This window comes from Eulemur rufifrons, chromosome 24, assembly GCF_041146395.1.
Source record: "Eulemur rufifrons isolate Redbay chromosome 24, OSU_ERuf_1, whole genome shotgun sequence".
Taxonomy (NCBI): domain Eukaryota; kingdom Metazoa; phylum Chordata; class Mammalia; order Primates; family Lemuridae; genus Eulemur; species Eulemur rufifrons.
The window spans coordinates 790,343-804,008 of NC_091006.1; the positions used below are offsets into that span (position 1 = coordinate 790,343).

General features: G+C 54.2%; 1 protein-coding gene across 1 annotated transcript; it reads left to right on the forward strand.

Moving 5' to 3' along the window:
* The first annotated feature begins 4,711 nt into the window (after window positions 1-4,711).
* On the forward strand, window positions 4,712-12,741 carry POP4 (POP4 homolog, ribonuclease P/MRP subunit). Its single transcript, XM_069457051.1, has 7 exons — window positions 4,712-4,792; window positions 6,237-6,298; window positions 7,914-8,137; window positions 9,402-9,479; window positions 9,631-9,692; window positions 11,376-11,477; window positions 12,232-12,741. Exons 1-7 carry the CDS (start codon window positions 4,786-4,788, stop codon window positions 12,366-12,368), a joined length of 672 nt encoding a protein of 223 aa, XP_069313152.1. The 5' UTR covers window positions 4,712-4,785; the 3' UTR covers window positions 12,369-12,741.
* The last annotated feature ends 925 nt before the right edge of the window (window positions 12,742-13,666 follow it).

Genomic DNA, 13,666 nt, shown 5'->3' on the forward strand with positions numbered 1-13,666 from the left:
CCTCAGCGGGCTCCTGGCAGTGGGACTCTGCCTTCGGGGCCCAGCCCACCCCGAGAGCCTTTCCCAGGGTCCCTCCCCACTAACCCCAGTGGTACGTGGGCTGCAGGGGAGCTGGTGAGAGACCCCAGGGCTCCCTTCATTTAACAAGCCAGACACGGGGGCCCAGGGAGGCCTCAGAGATAAATATTTATTTACCAGACAGTTAGGAAGAAGAGCATGTGTGGCCTGGGGAAGTATTCTCAGTACTTACAGAAGTATTAAGTTAGAACACACAGGCATTTACCATCACGGGGAACACAGAGAATTTTTTTAGCTCTAGAATTTCCATGTCTCTTCTAAAATTCCTCATCTGTTCACGCATTTGGCTCATCTTTTCCACTAAGTTACCTGATGTGTTTGTAACAGTATCTTAAAGGCCTTGTCTTGAGGTTCAAACATCCGGTCACCTTTGGTTCTGCTTTAGTGACTGTTTTCTCACGACCATGGGTCACATTTCCTACTTCAGTTGGTATCACATGGACCGTTTTTCACCTTTTCAGCGGGGTATTACGTACTGAAAGGCACAAGGAACTGGACGGGACTAAGAGGTATCTGCATCTCCCAGGAAGGGAACACCATTCCCTGCCGGGCAGCTACGCTGAGGGATCTGCCCTGAATCGGGTTTAGTTTCAGGTCCCCCCAGACTTCAGACACCTTGAAGGGCAGGTGCGTCCCCACCTCCAGCAGGGCTTTGGTTCACAGGCACCACAAAACCAGATCTGTTTGCTCTCCAGCCCTGTCCCAATTCCAGTTTGGGGTGTTCTTATACCAGCTCCCTTCTCCCTCTCGAGTTCCCATGTTTTGGACCAGAATGGGCTCGTACGCATGTACACACACAGCTTTTTCCAGGGATGTTTTACTCCTGGTTTTGGTTTTATCTCAATAGGGCAAACTCCAATGGCTCGCCCCAGAACCGTAATGTCCCACACCACCACATTAACCCGGTTTTTAACTCCATCAGGGATAGGGGAAGACGTATTATTCCCTGGCCATAGGAGGGCTAATAAATGCATTCCTTGTCCCCTGTCTACTAACACCTTGAGACTGTCTTTTTCTAACGAGATGGTGTCCCCTGGTTTGCGTCGCAGGTCTCTACCTAGTCACAGAGCGGGGCATTTGGGAACAAGAAAGAAAGAGTGAGTTGTAACTTTGGAACCAGCCTCACAGACGAGAGGAAAAGTGAGTTGTCTCACCTCCGGCCGTCCACCTATTCCTGACACCAGGCAGTCACGGCTGGAGAGGGGGCCTAGGGGCCGAGGCAGGACAGAGTAGGAGGCTCCAGTGTCAAAAACAAATGCAATTTTCCTACCTGCCATGTGGAGGGCAAGCTGAGGCTCTGCTGGGGTGACGATGATGGAAGTCAGAGCCGGGCAGGCTCCCAGGTCCTGTTGGTCTCTCCCTTCAGAGATTGGCCAAGAGGGGGTTTCTGGCTGGGAAATTAACTGACCTCCCCACTTTGGGGCGATCGGGACACTCCCTTTTCCGGTGCCTTCCTTCCCGCAATAAGTGCACTGGTTGGGTCCCACACTGGCTAGACATCTCTTGTCCCGGCCGGACTTCTCTGCCTCTGTGGGTTACCAGGAGGTGGCGGTTAATCAAAGCAGCCAAGAGCTGCATTTTCTTAACTACCAGCTGGTTAGGTTTCTCCTCTGGTCCCTGTTATTGAAAACCTTAAAAGCCACCTCTACCAGTGTTGACAGTGAGGTTTCGGGTCCTGCCTCTAACTTTTGTAGCTTTCTTCTCATGTCCAGAGCAGACTGGAGTGATAAAATGCACAGCAAGCCTTCTCCTTTCGACAATTCTGAGTCAACATTAGTATAATTTCTGGTTTCAGTAACATGGTGGAAGAAGATTGCTGTTTTTTCCCTCCCTGATCTGGGTGACTTTCCTGACCTTGTCATAATTCACACGCTTCCTCATGCACTTCCTCCTTCCTTCAGCTGTGCAGGTAATAAAGTGACCCATCTTATGTTTGCCTATCTCATCTCCAAGGTCCCACGAGGGGTCCTGCTCTGGGATTGCCTCCCCGATAAACAGAATGCAGGGTATCGGCCTGTACAAAGGAGCCTTTTCATCTGGGGTGCAACAATTGGCTAAAATCACCATCACATCTTGCCAGGCTAAGGTAAAGCTCAGATTTTGCTTTACAAATTCTTTCCTAAACTTACCAGGGTCCTCCAAGAACTGGCCAAAGTTTTCAGATCTGCCGTGGAGAAGGGGACATGAACCCACATTATTTGCTGTCCACTTGCTGTCTCCCTTAGGCGATAAGGACCCGGGGCCAGTGGTGCAGTAAAGGCAGGTGCCACTTTGAAACCCCACTGGGAATAGCAGTAGGGGCTCCAGCTTGGGGGCTCCGGCCTGAAAGGCTCCAGTTCTCTGGGGACCTGATCCAGGTATGGTTGGCTTGGTGGCTGAAGGAGGGTTAACAGGCTTTGCAGGTCAGACTCGGGGCCAGGAAGATTGGGTGGCAGCTGGCAAAGTGCATGCGTGAGCAGATCTGGCTCTTCAACCCCAGGAGATGATCTGGGAACGGTAAATACCACATACAGGCAACACGAGTCCCATAATTCAGGATCTTGATACAATTTCATGAAAGTTCGCACAGAGGACCTCTCCCTATTTCTGTGACTGTTTACAAAACAAGTCTAGTAAATACCACATACAGGCAACACGAGTCCCATAATTCAGGATCTTGATACAATTTCATGAAAGTTCGCACAGAGGACCTCTCCCTATTTCTGTGACTGTTTACAAAACAAGTCTAGTTATAAAACGGTATTATACTTAAGAGACCCACTTAATGGCCATTGCTCTTGGTCTCCCAGTGCATACTGAGGCCAAGAAGTATTACAAAATAAGAGCAGCTTTTTCTTTAGGTTATCCACCTTAAATTGCCCCCAGTTAGAGAGAATGCTGGGAGTGTTGCCCATGTCTAATTCTGCCTCTTCCGTGACCCTTGGTTGGGAGTCCCACGGTAGGGCAAAGCTTCTGGAAAGGAACCTCTATGTAATTCGAGACTCTTTGGGCCCAGCAGTCAGCCCAGGATTCCTTCCTGTGAAGGAATCTTGGTCCCTGGGGGTCTAATAGGAAAACAGAAACAACAGAGGCCGTGGTGCGCAGGCTGGTAGCGGGTGGGCTCCCTATGTGTGACTGCAAGGTAAGGGACAGGCTCAATGTTTGCAGTTACGAGACTGCACCTGAGTTGCACGGGCCTAGGTGGGTGGCAGATATCAAGATAAACCTTCCGCCCTCGAGAAAGAAAGGTCCCCCTGCTTAGAATTGCTTTTGCCCTGCTTAGAGCCCAGGGTAACTAGTCAGAAGGAGGAAGTAAAAGCTGAAGGATCGCGCTGTCAGACAACCACAACAGTTCCACCTTGGCCCAGGCCAGAAGGACCAAAATCAGGAGAAGGGGTGGGGGCGGAAACAGGGCTATGGAAAAGCTCCTGGAGTAGGAGCTCTTGGACAGCTGGGCGAAATGAAGAGGGGGTGAGATACTGGAACACCAGTATTCTGGAGTTCAAGTGTAATGAAGTAAAGAGTGTGGGGAGAGCCTCAGGAAAAGGAAAACAGACCTGGTGTTCTGTCTGGGAGGAATTCCCCAGAGTAGACAAAACGAAGAACGCTCGAGTCTGGTTGGACAACGGGGTGAGATAAAAAGGGAAGTAAAGAGGAAAATCTTTCCCTTTGTTCTAGGAAGAAGATAGGAGAGTAGGAAATTCTTGGCGGATCTCAGACAAGGAGCCAGACTGAAAGGGCAGGTGACTCCCAAGAGGAAAGTGTGAGAAAGAAGAGTGGAAAGAGGAGAAAAAAAGACTTGCGAGCCTTCCAACCCCTGCGCTCGGTGCAGAGCCGATACCCCCACCACTCTCACTGGTCCTCCGTCGGGGAGAGCCTCGCACCCTAGGTCTGCTCGGATGAGACAAGGCCCTGGTCGAGATGAACTGCTTCCAGCCGGAGGGAGCAAGGGTGCTTTGGCTGAGAGGAGTAGGGCTGCAGGTGGCTCCCAGGGACAATCAGAGGAGTGGAATGGAACTGGGGAGTCGGGGACGGGGCGGGGGTTCAGAGAAAAGAGAAAGGAAGGAGGAACCAGAAACACCCGGGCCAGCGGCAGGTCGCTGCAGCAGCTGCGCTCCGAATCCGTTAGGCCGGGTTTCTCGGGACTGCGCAGAATCCGACCTGGCCCGTCAGGGGGGCTCTTAACGCTCAGCACAGAGGGGACTGGAGCCCCGTATTCCAGAGACCCCTAAGCCAGTCCGAAGGGGAAGGGAAAGGGAAACGAGAGCGAGCGAGGAAAACGCCGCCAGAGAGGGAAGGAAACATGAGCGCCCGGGGCCGAGGGAAAATCCACCCATCGCGGAGACGCTGAAGTATTTCAGGCGGCCGCTCAGTCTGCCGCGAGGGCCGCACCTGCCGCCGGCTGTTCGGGCCTCTCCCCGGGGAAAATCCCCGTTCGGGGTCCCGGCGGAGTCACCAAGGCTACTGCTCAGCGTACAAACGACACAAGCTGAAAACACCCCCCAAAACAACGGCAGCGCGGAACCCACAGCAGCACCCGCCCCCAAGGCCGCCCTCAGACGCATGCGCCGCCCGAGCTCGGCGCGCGGCCGTGACGTCACAAGCGCCGCCGTCTCCGAGTTCCGGCGCTTCCGGCCCCCGCTGCGCAGCTGAACTTCGTGGAGAGAGAAAGGGAACGAGCGACGGGTGAGGGATACGTCATCAGAACGCACCGGAAGCGGTCCGAAAATGAAGAGTAAGCGGGGCCACTAAATTGCAGACGGGGGATGTTACGGGTCGGGGACTTGGTGCGGGTGGGGGATGGGTGCGGGCTACCTGTCACTGCGGGGATTGCCACACCTGACGCAAGAGACACTGAGGGCCGGAGTGCGCGGTAGTCGCTGAGCTAGGTGTTGACGTCACGGCTGGAAGCGGGCAGGTTCTCCGGGGGCTGCTCAGTTGTATGCGGTACTAGAGCAGGGCCCACGGCCTTGGCCCGACTTGGCCACCACTCCTCCGGGTGACCGCAGTCAAGGCCCTGCTCCTCTTTTCTACCTGGTCTTCCAGCCCTGTCTCATGTACAACGCTGAGAGCTGCTGGAGGACGATACCACTAACCCAGAGCTTTGGGACTTGGCGCGGAGAAGAGAGGGGCCAAGCAGGGGAGCCAGCGTGAGGGCAGCGGAGTGTAGACACTGTTAAGGCTGGGCCTTTGATCAGGAATTTGATTTCCACCTCTGCCATTCCCTACCTGTATGATCAAGATTAGGGTCTCAGCATATCTGCGCCTCAATTTCTCTCTTGTGCATAAGTGTAATTAGATAAAGTATGTGTAGCTTTTAATCGGGTGTGTGGCAAGTAATGAGTGTTCAATAACTTAGGTGTGTATTGTTGCAGAAAGACTTGATGCTGAGCACCTGTAACAGGTGAAGCAAAGTCATTCCTGGGGTTTCAGCCCTTTCAACTTGCTCTCTACAAATAGGTTATAATCCCTCTCTTCCATTTGAGGGAGAACTAGACTCTATGTAAAACTTGAAACCAGCTTGATTTGCTGATCAGACATACTCAGGGAAACACAAGAGAGCTGGGATGAAATTTACAGTGCATTGTGAATCAAATTTTCGAGTCATTTGGCCCTTGCACCGGGCCTTTGTCCCATTCTTACTCCATTCACACCCGTATTCTGTCCCCAGTGCCACAGTTTTCTTATTCAGACAAATTAAAGAAGAAACAGGCGTGTGAAATTTTTTTAGAGGTTGATACCACATCAATCAATATATATTTTGAGTTTGAAGACCTATTGTATTTTATCAGTTCAAGACATCATCAAGATACATTCCAATTTCATAGATTAAAATGTGATCCACTAACCTGCCACAGCACCTGGGAACTTGTTAGAAATGCAGGATCTGGGGGTGGGGACCAAGAAACTACCTTTTAATAAGATCCCAGAGATTTTTACACACAATAAATTTTGAGAAGCACTCTTTTTAACCATACCCTTAGAACTTCTAGGGTAGATGTGGCCAGAGGGCAGGATAAGAGGCAACCAGGAAAGTTTTGAAGCTTTGCTCTTTGTACCAGCCCCACCTTCTCCTATCTCTGAATAAGCATAGTTATTTTTGTAGTTAGAAAAGTCTTGGGTCTTATAGCCATATCCAATAGGAATTGATTATTTCTCTTTTTTTTTTTTCTTTTTAGATCCCCCAGGTGTGATCTACCATGCCTTTTCTCAGAAAGAGGCAAAAGAGTTTGGTGTTCAGGTACAGTTCTTGATAGGAGGTCTGGGAGCGACAGTGGTGATGGCAAAGATGGCTCGGTGGCTTCCAAGCCTCGAGTTCTGGTTTAGACGTCCTTATCCACAACTTACTCCTCATTTTCCCAGTAGACATCGTAGGCTCGATCAGGGTCTGCTATTCTGCCTGTTCCTACATGCCAGCCTCCTTTCCTGTTGTGCCAAAGTCAAGTTTCATAAACTAAGACTTCTTCATATCATCTCCCACTGTGTAGGGGACTTCAACCCATGCCCACCTGGTGAGCACCATCGTTTGACCTTGTCACTATGTCCTCTTCATTTCTGAAGAAGGCACGCAAATCACATTTCATAAGTGGCATTTACAGATTCTATCTGGATGCTTCAACACGTTTTGTCAGTTTGGCAAAAGCTCCATTTGTGGCTCATAACGAGAGCATTACCTTGAAACCAAGATTTTGAAAGACCAGTTTACCTTTATTTTACTTCTCCACGAAAGAGAGGGGCCACTTAGATATTTAAAAGAATCAAATCACTGTCCTCTTATAGTAATAATGATGATGAATTAACTTTTAGTTAGCATCTAAAGGTACAAAGCTGAAGCAGACATAGTTCCTGCCATCCTTACTGTGTCTACCTCAGAGATTATGTGAATCGTGTTTTCATTTCTGTTTCTCTCCCATGGAAGGAGGGCTTGATTCTCTTGACAGATCGGTACCAGTCTGTCAGTTAACTTCAGTCCTAGTGTTTACCCCCCAGTTACTGCAACAAGGGCCCAGAAATGGCCCAGCCAGGAGGCAGGACCTTAGCTCGGGGTGCGTCCCAGGCTGCGGGAGACAAGAGGGCAGAGGCAGCACTGCCAGTGAGGCGTGATTGTTGGAACTCCAGCTGGACCGGCCGCGATGCCTGCAGTGTTTTCAAGAATTACACACAGTTACGACAGTTCTGCGCAAGAGCCTGTGCTCATTCACGGTTACTTGACGCTGCTGCTTTACGTTGGAGAGAGTAGGTGCAGGGCCAGAGATGCTCTTGGCAGTTCCTTTCCCCAAGTGACACGGGAGCAGACCTCTTGGAGAGTCGCCATGCCGTGTCCACGGGCTGAAAACCCCAAATAGAGAGGACTGTCGGTGTCAAAACTCCCACCCCTGCGGCTGGGCCCACCTGGAAGCTCCTAGTTTTGCGGTTTTCCCTGGTGTTAGGGTCGTTTCCTCCATGGCCGTAGCTTGGTTCTACCCTGAGCTTGCCTTCACCTGGTTGTAACTGGTTAAGTGTCACACATTTCTCAGGCTTCTCTCTCTGAAGGCTGAGGACGAGAGGCGTCTTCCAGATAGAAAGGTTTTCGATCCTCATCAGAATAACCTCAGGAAAGCAGGACAGGGAGTCAGTGCTTGATGTGGCTGTTGGTCACACGTTGGCATGTGACTCTGACTTTCACATCTGGACAGCTGTAGGTGTGCAACACCTGGCGAATGAGAGTTTGTGTGAGCCTCAGCGGGCAGATAGGCGGGTCAGCACAGGCAGCGCCCTCTGCTGTGGCCGTGGCTCGGGGAGAGGCAGGTGGCAATGCCGGGACCCCGGGCTGCCCAGAGCAGCGCGGTGAGTGCTCTGGGCCTCGTCCCACGCAGCACTCGGGAGCCCAGCGGTCCGAGGCCTTCGTGAAGGCCTTCCTGAAGCGGAGCACGCCCCGCATGAGCCCGCAGGCCCGCGAGGACCAGCTGCAACGCAAGGCCGTCGTTCTGGAGTACTTCACTCGCCAGAGGCGGAAGGAGAAGAGGAAGAAATCTAAAGGCCTCTCTGCCCGGCAGAGGAGGGAGCTGCGGCTGTTTGATATAAAACCGGAGCAGCAGAGGTAAGCCGAGCCTTCCTGCCCGCTGGGGCTCAGCCTCCCCGACAGCCCCGACTCTGCGTGCGCCGGGCCGCCGCGCCGCCTTCCGCCACACGGGGGCAGCCTGCCTTTACCGATTCGCGCCGCGCCCGCGTTCGGCTTCCACGAGGGACCCCGACTCCGGTCCTAGCCCTTAGCGGATCAGACTGCGGCCGGGAGTGGATCTGTTGCCTGTGGCAGCAGGCTGTTTGTCTTTCGCTTTGTTAGACAGAAAAGAGGAACTGATGTTTTTTAATACATTTCTCTTTGTAGCCTTTTAATAGCGCCAGACAGGATCACCCACTTGGGTTCCATTGCCAAACGCAGACCTGCCCACACGTTTCGGAGGTTCCTGGAAGGAATGCGGCGCGGTCTGGTGGGAGGACGCCTCCCTCCGCTGACGCTCCGTCTGTCCTTGGCGACAGTCCGAGTTCGCGTGTCTCGGGGTTGTCTGTAGGCTTTTGCTTAGAGGTCTATGGCCAGATGGCCTCCCACGCTCCAGAAGACAATCGGAGTATATCGCTTTGTCCACGGCCCCCCGCACGAAAGCAGCCGGCGTCCTCACAGGCAGAGCTCACCTTGGGTTTGAACTTGAGGTTCTTGTTTCTCTGACCTACGGCTCCGTGTAAACGGACTCCCTGCAAGGCACCGAGACAAGTGATAATGTCCCCAGAGGAGGCCTGTGGGTGCTCTATCCTGTTCCCACCCCTTCTCCCCGCACTTGCTCGCTCACCCTCCCCACGGACCTCGTACTTGACACGGGACCTGCCTGGCAACCAGCAGCTCCTGTTTTCTTAAGGGCTCACCAAGTTCATGTTCATGTCCTAGGAAGCCCCAAGTGAGACTGGCTTAAACAAGACTGAAGTTCATTTCTCCCTCAGGAGAAGTGCAGGTGAACGTGCCACCTGGGCGGGCGTGGCCCATGCCCCGTCAGCTCCTCCTCCCGGCTGAGCCGCCGGCTGGCACGACAGCTAGCACGGCTGCATGGGGCCAGCAGGAAGGAGGGAGGGACAAAGGCCACTCCTTCCTCCTCGCGATAGCAGAAACTTAGCCTCCGGAAGCTTCTGCCAGTGAGGAAACTAGGGTTCAGAGGTGAAGGTTCTTGATTTTGGCCAGATTATTGGCAGTGGAACAGGATTTGCACGCAGTCCCTATTGGTCCCAGGTCACAGTTCTTGGCACCACGCCAAGCTCTGTGCCGTTTGGACGTTGCGATCCTGACTTTTCGCCTGTTTCTGACCTTACCGCAGGTACAGTCTTTTTCTGCCCCTCCATGAACTCTGGAAACAGTACATCAGGGACCTGTGCGGCGGCCTCAGGCCAGACACGTGAGTTGCGCTTCTGAAGCTCCGCCCTTCGCGGCAGGTCCCCGGTGCTGGGTGGTCATAAACGCAGCTTTGGGACCCGCTCTCTGGTTGCCTGGCTGCAGAGGGACCCGTGACTATCGTGGTGTCAATTAAGGGCTCTGTTTACTCGTAGGCAGCCGCAGATGATTCAAGCCAAGCTGTTAAAGGCAGATCTTCACGGTGCGATAATTTCAGGTAATTTGCCTGAGAGCACATGGTCATCCAGATGCTCAGACTGTCGCCTGAGGGCGGCACAGCGCGTGTGTCTTGGCATCGAACGTGGTCCTCGCCGTGTCCCCAGGTCACCAGCACCGAGAGTTGGCGGTGATTTCTGGCTGTCGTAGCCAGTTCTGGCCGCTGGCTGGACACACTCCAGATGGTTCCTGTGTTCCTTTTCGTCACAGGGACCCTGCTGGTATCCCACAGGCACAGTGGCTGCTGGCACTCAGTGACCCTTCACGCAGAGTCCCTTTCCCCCAGCCCTGTGGTTTCGTCCGTCGGCTGCGAACCGGCGGCTCCAGGCTAATGCCTCCGGCGTGGGCCTTCCCTGGGCTCCAGGCCGCTCCTCCGGGCGTCCACTAGACACAAACCCCTGGACGTCCAGCAGGCATCTCGGACTTGGCACGTCCAGAGCAGAGCTCTTGATCTCTCCCCAAAGCAACCCCACCCCTGGTCTTCTCTGTCTCATTTAACGGCACCACTGTTTACCTGGCGGTTCAGGCCAGAAACCTAGGAAGTATCTGTGTTTTTTCTTTCTAAACTCTCACCTCTAATCCATCAGCATGTTCTCCTACCCAAACCTAAACCACTGTCATCTCCCATCTCTCGAAGCCTCCTGACCCTCTCCCTGCTGACACGCTGTTCCTCCCCACAACCAGGTGACCAGAGTGAAGGTTTTATAACAGAAATCAGATCAGACCTTCCTTGTTTTCCACCTTCCAATAGCTTCCCGTCATATCAGAGTAAAATTCTGCCTCCTCACTGTGGTCAAAAGGCCTCTCCCACTTCCCTGGGCAGCGGGTCTAACCACGCTGGCCTTGCTTTCTGCCCCTCCCATACCGGGCTTGGCCCTGCCGCAGGGCCTTTGCACTTGCTCCTTCCCTCTGCCTGGAGAGCTCTCCTGTGTGTTCACAGACGACCCTTCTCCGATGTCACTTTCCCCGAGGGTCCACTTTCACTAAAGGTGATGCCTCTGCACGTTTTTTACCCTGTCCTTATTTTCTTCATAGCACTGTCACAATCAGGAGATACAATTGTCTGTGGTTTGCCACACACGCCCCCTCCCCTGTTAGAACATCACGTCCATGAGCGCGGGAGCCAGGACTGTCTCACTCCGTGCTGTGCCCCCGGCACCTACGTAGGACAGTGCCGGTCAGCGGTCAGGGCAGGTGAGGGGCCTGCTGCTTGTGCTGGTGGCCCCCCTCACGTCACCGCGGGCAGCTCTGCAGCAGGGCTTCCATCCCAGCCAGGGTTCAGGGGCTCCTGGCTCGTGCACGGCGATGGGTGTCCATTCAGATCCTGCACATGAAACCTGGCTCTGCCAGGGCGAGCAGACTGCACCTGGGCAGTGCTGGGCATATGGGTGACCTCTTGGCTCCAGAATCCTGCCCGAGACCCCCATGGCCCCAGGTGCTGCAAAGGACACCTAGTAAGAGCAGCCCGGAGACCACAAAGCCCCAGGGCAAGGGATTGGGAAGCCTGGGTTCTTGCCCAGCGTGGCCAGCGCCCCACTGTTGAGCCTCCATCCCCTGGGTGCTCTCTTTCTTCCGCTGCTGGCTCAGAGGGCGTGACCGGTGTCCCCTGCCCCAGGCCTGCCTATCTGTGGCTCCCCCGACACCGCAGAGAACTGAGCCTTGAACAATCTTTTTTCCTTTACAGTCACAAAATCTAAATGCCCCTCGTACGTGGGTGTTACAGGAATCCTTCTCCAGGAAACAAAGCATGTTTTCAAAATCATCACCAGAGAAGACTGCCTGAAAGGTCTGTAGCAATGTCTCTGTGGGCGTTGTGGGCTGTGACCCCCTAGCCGCTGTGATTGCCCATTCTCTGAGGCTCCCACAGTTCAGTTTGGCCTCTGGAGTCAGCACAGATCACAGACACTGACCCCACGCTCCAGGCCTGCGGGGACCGCTCCCTGCCCCAACGGCTCTCCCCGGCCAGCAGCAGCCAGCGGGGAAGAGCTGCTTGGCGGTGCCTCGGGAAACCTGGGTGGACTGGGCCCTCCACCTCCCAAAGGGCTCAAGCTGAACAGAAAATGGGAAAGAAACCGAAGTGGCACCTGTCCTTGGGGTTTGGAGAGCTGTGCCCTTGGGGGTCACACCTGGGGTTCCGTTGGCGGCCGGCGTCACTCCAGCAGACACTGGGTCTGCCAGGCTGTCTGCGCGCCGCCTGGCCCTCCAGCTGAGACTTTAAACCACAGTCGGAAGGTTTTGTTCCGGTAATTTTCGAGTTTAGTTTTCCCTGCGGCTTCCTTCCATCCTCCTGTATATTCTTTAGCTCACACCGTGAACCGCAGGAAGTGGTGTAAACAGCATGTGGCGTAAAAGTTTCCCCACCGAGCACAAGGCCAGGAGCCCATCCAAAAGTTATGTGGGAAAACCTGTTTCTACAGTTGTTCAGGGAGTTTGGTTCGTTGCCTTTGGCCCTGAAAAGTAGGTGTCGAGTTATGTTTAGAAGGCAGATAAATTGGCCTGGTGCGGGGTGACCCTCATCTTTCTCTCCTGCTTTTTTCCAGTTATCCCTAAGCTAAACTGTGTGTTCGCTGTGGAAATCGATGACTTTGTTTCCTACATTTATGGGAGCAAATTCCAGCTTCGATCCAGTGAGCGGTCTGCAAAGAAATTCAAAGCCAAGGGGACGATTGACCTGTGACTTCTTTGCCACCTTGCTTATATGACAGCTGAAAACCGGAAACACCCCAGATCCCCACCTTCCCGTGGAGAGATGGCTGAGCCAGTCTGGTTATGAGCACACCACCCCCCGCCAGTGAAAGTCCGGCTGACACGGAAGGATGCGCAGTGCGCTGAGGGCAGCAGCCGGGGAACAGGAGTTTGTATTTCGGGGTGGTCTTGGCTGTGTGCAGCTCCCGTGGAGAGAGGAGCGTGGCAGATCACACCAGGACTGACACGGGTCGGCTTGACTAGCAGGACTGTTGGGTTATCTCCTTTTCATACGTTTCTGTGGTTTCTGAACGTTCTATGATGAATCAGTTGTGACTAATAAAAACGCCTGGGCATCAACAGCCTTCACATAAAGGAAGTTTTCCTGCAGCTCAGCCAGGTCGAAAGGGAAGGGGGTCCCAGAGCTGCAGCTGATGGCAGGTGTTTCCAGGAGGTAAAGTGAAAACACAGCCCACACACAGCTGCGGGGGGACTCCGACCTCGCCAGGTTTGCTTTCTGTTTCAGGAGAGTTGAAGGGAATTCAGTGGTGAAGTTGCCAAGTGACTTAGGGCTCATTCACTTCAGCAGTTACAGCTGGGGGGACCCCAGAGGCACAACGCCAGGTCTGGCTGTGCTGGTTAACTGTTCAGCGCAGGCAGATTCACCGACAGCGGCATCCTGGTTCCCGAGCCTGCCACGCTCCGGAGGCAGGCAGGCCGGGAGGAAGGAAGCCGCAGCTCGCCAAGGTCGAACGTGTGTCCACTGCTCGCGAGGGTGCGTCCACGCGGCAGGGCGCTCCCCCAGTTGGCACCGTCATCGCTGCGTGGTGCAGAGCCCGCACGGGCCAGGGAGACGGAGCTTGAGTCCCAGGGCCACCTTGCACAGGTCACCCAGCCCGGCGACGGGCCCTGTGGTGTGGCCGTCCTCACTTAGCCACAAGGAGACATTCTCAAAGGGATCGCTGGCCAAGGCCCCGCTGGCTGAGGGGTCGAGTGGGGACTTGAAGCGGGTAATCTGGCTCCAGGGCGAAGCTGTGCCCTGCAGGGCGGCTGCCGGATGAGACAGGTGTAAAGTGCCCGTGGCGGCCCCTGTGTTCCCTGGCTCCCACTGCGGAAATCTCTGTCTTTGGGGCAGAAGTAGCTTCTCTTCTTCCAACCATCTGAAAGTGCCGCACTTGCCACAGCGCAGGTGCTAGAACTCCCTGGACCACCCTGCTCTCGCCCACCCGCCGCAGTGTAAAAGGCATCCCATGTTGTGTAAACATGCAGTTGCTTCCAGAAAAGTTGTTG

Excerpts from the sequence above, each read along its gene's own strand:
- POP4 (XM_069457051.1), top strand. Across the intron at positions 8,138-9,401 it reads ATAAAACCGGAGCAGCAGAG|GTACAGTCTTTTTCTGCCCC; the intron begins GTAAGCCGAGCC and ends ACCTTACCGCAG. Across the intron at positions 9,480-9,630 it reads GGCGGCCTCAGGCCAGACAC|GCAGCCGCAGATGATTCAAG; the intron begins GTGAGTTGCGCT and ends GTTTACTCGTAG.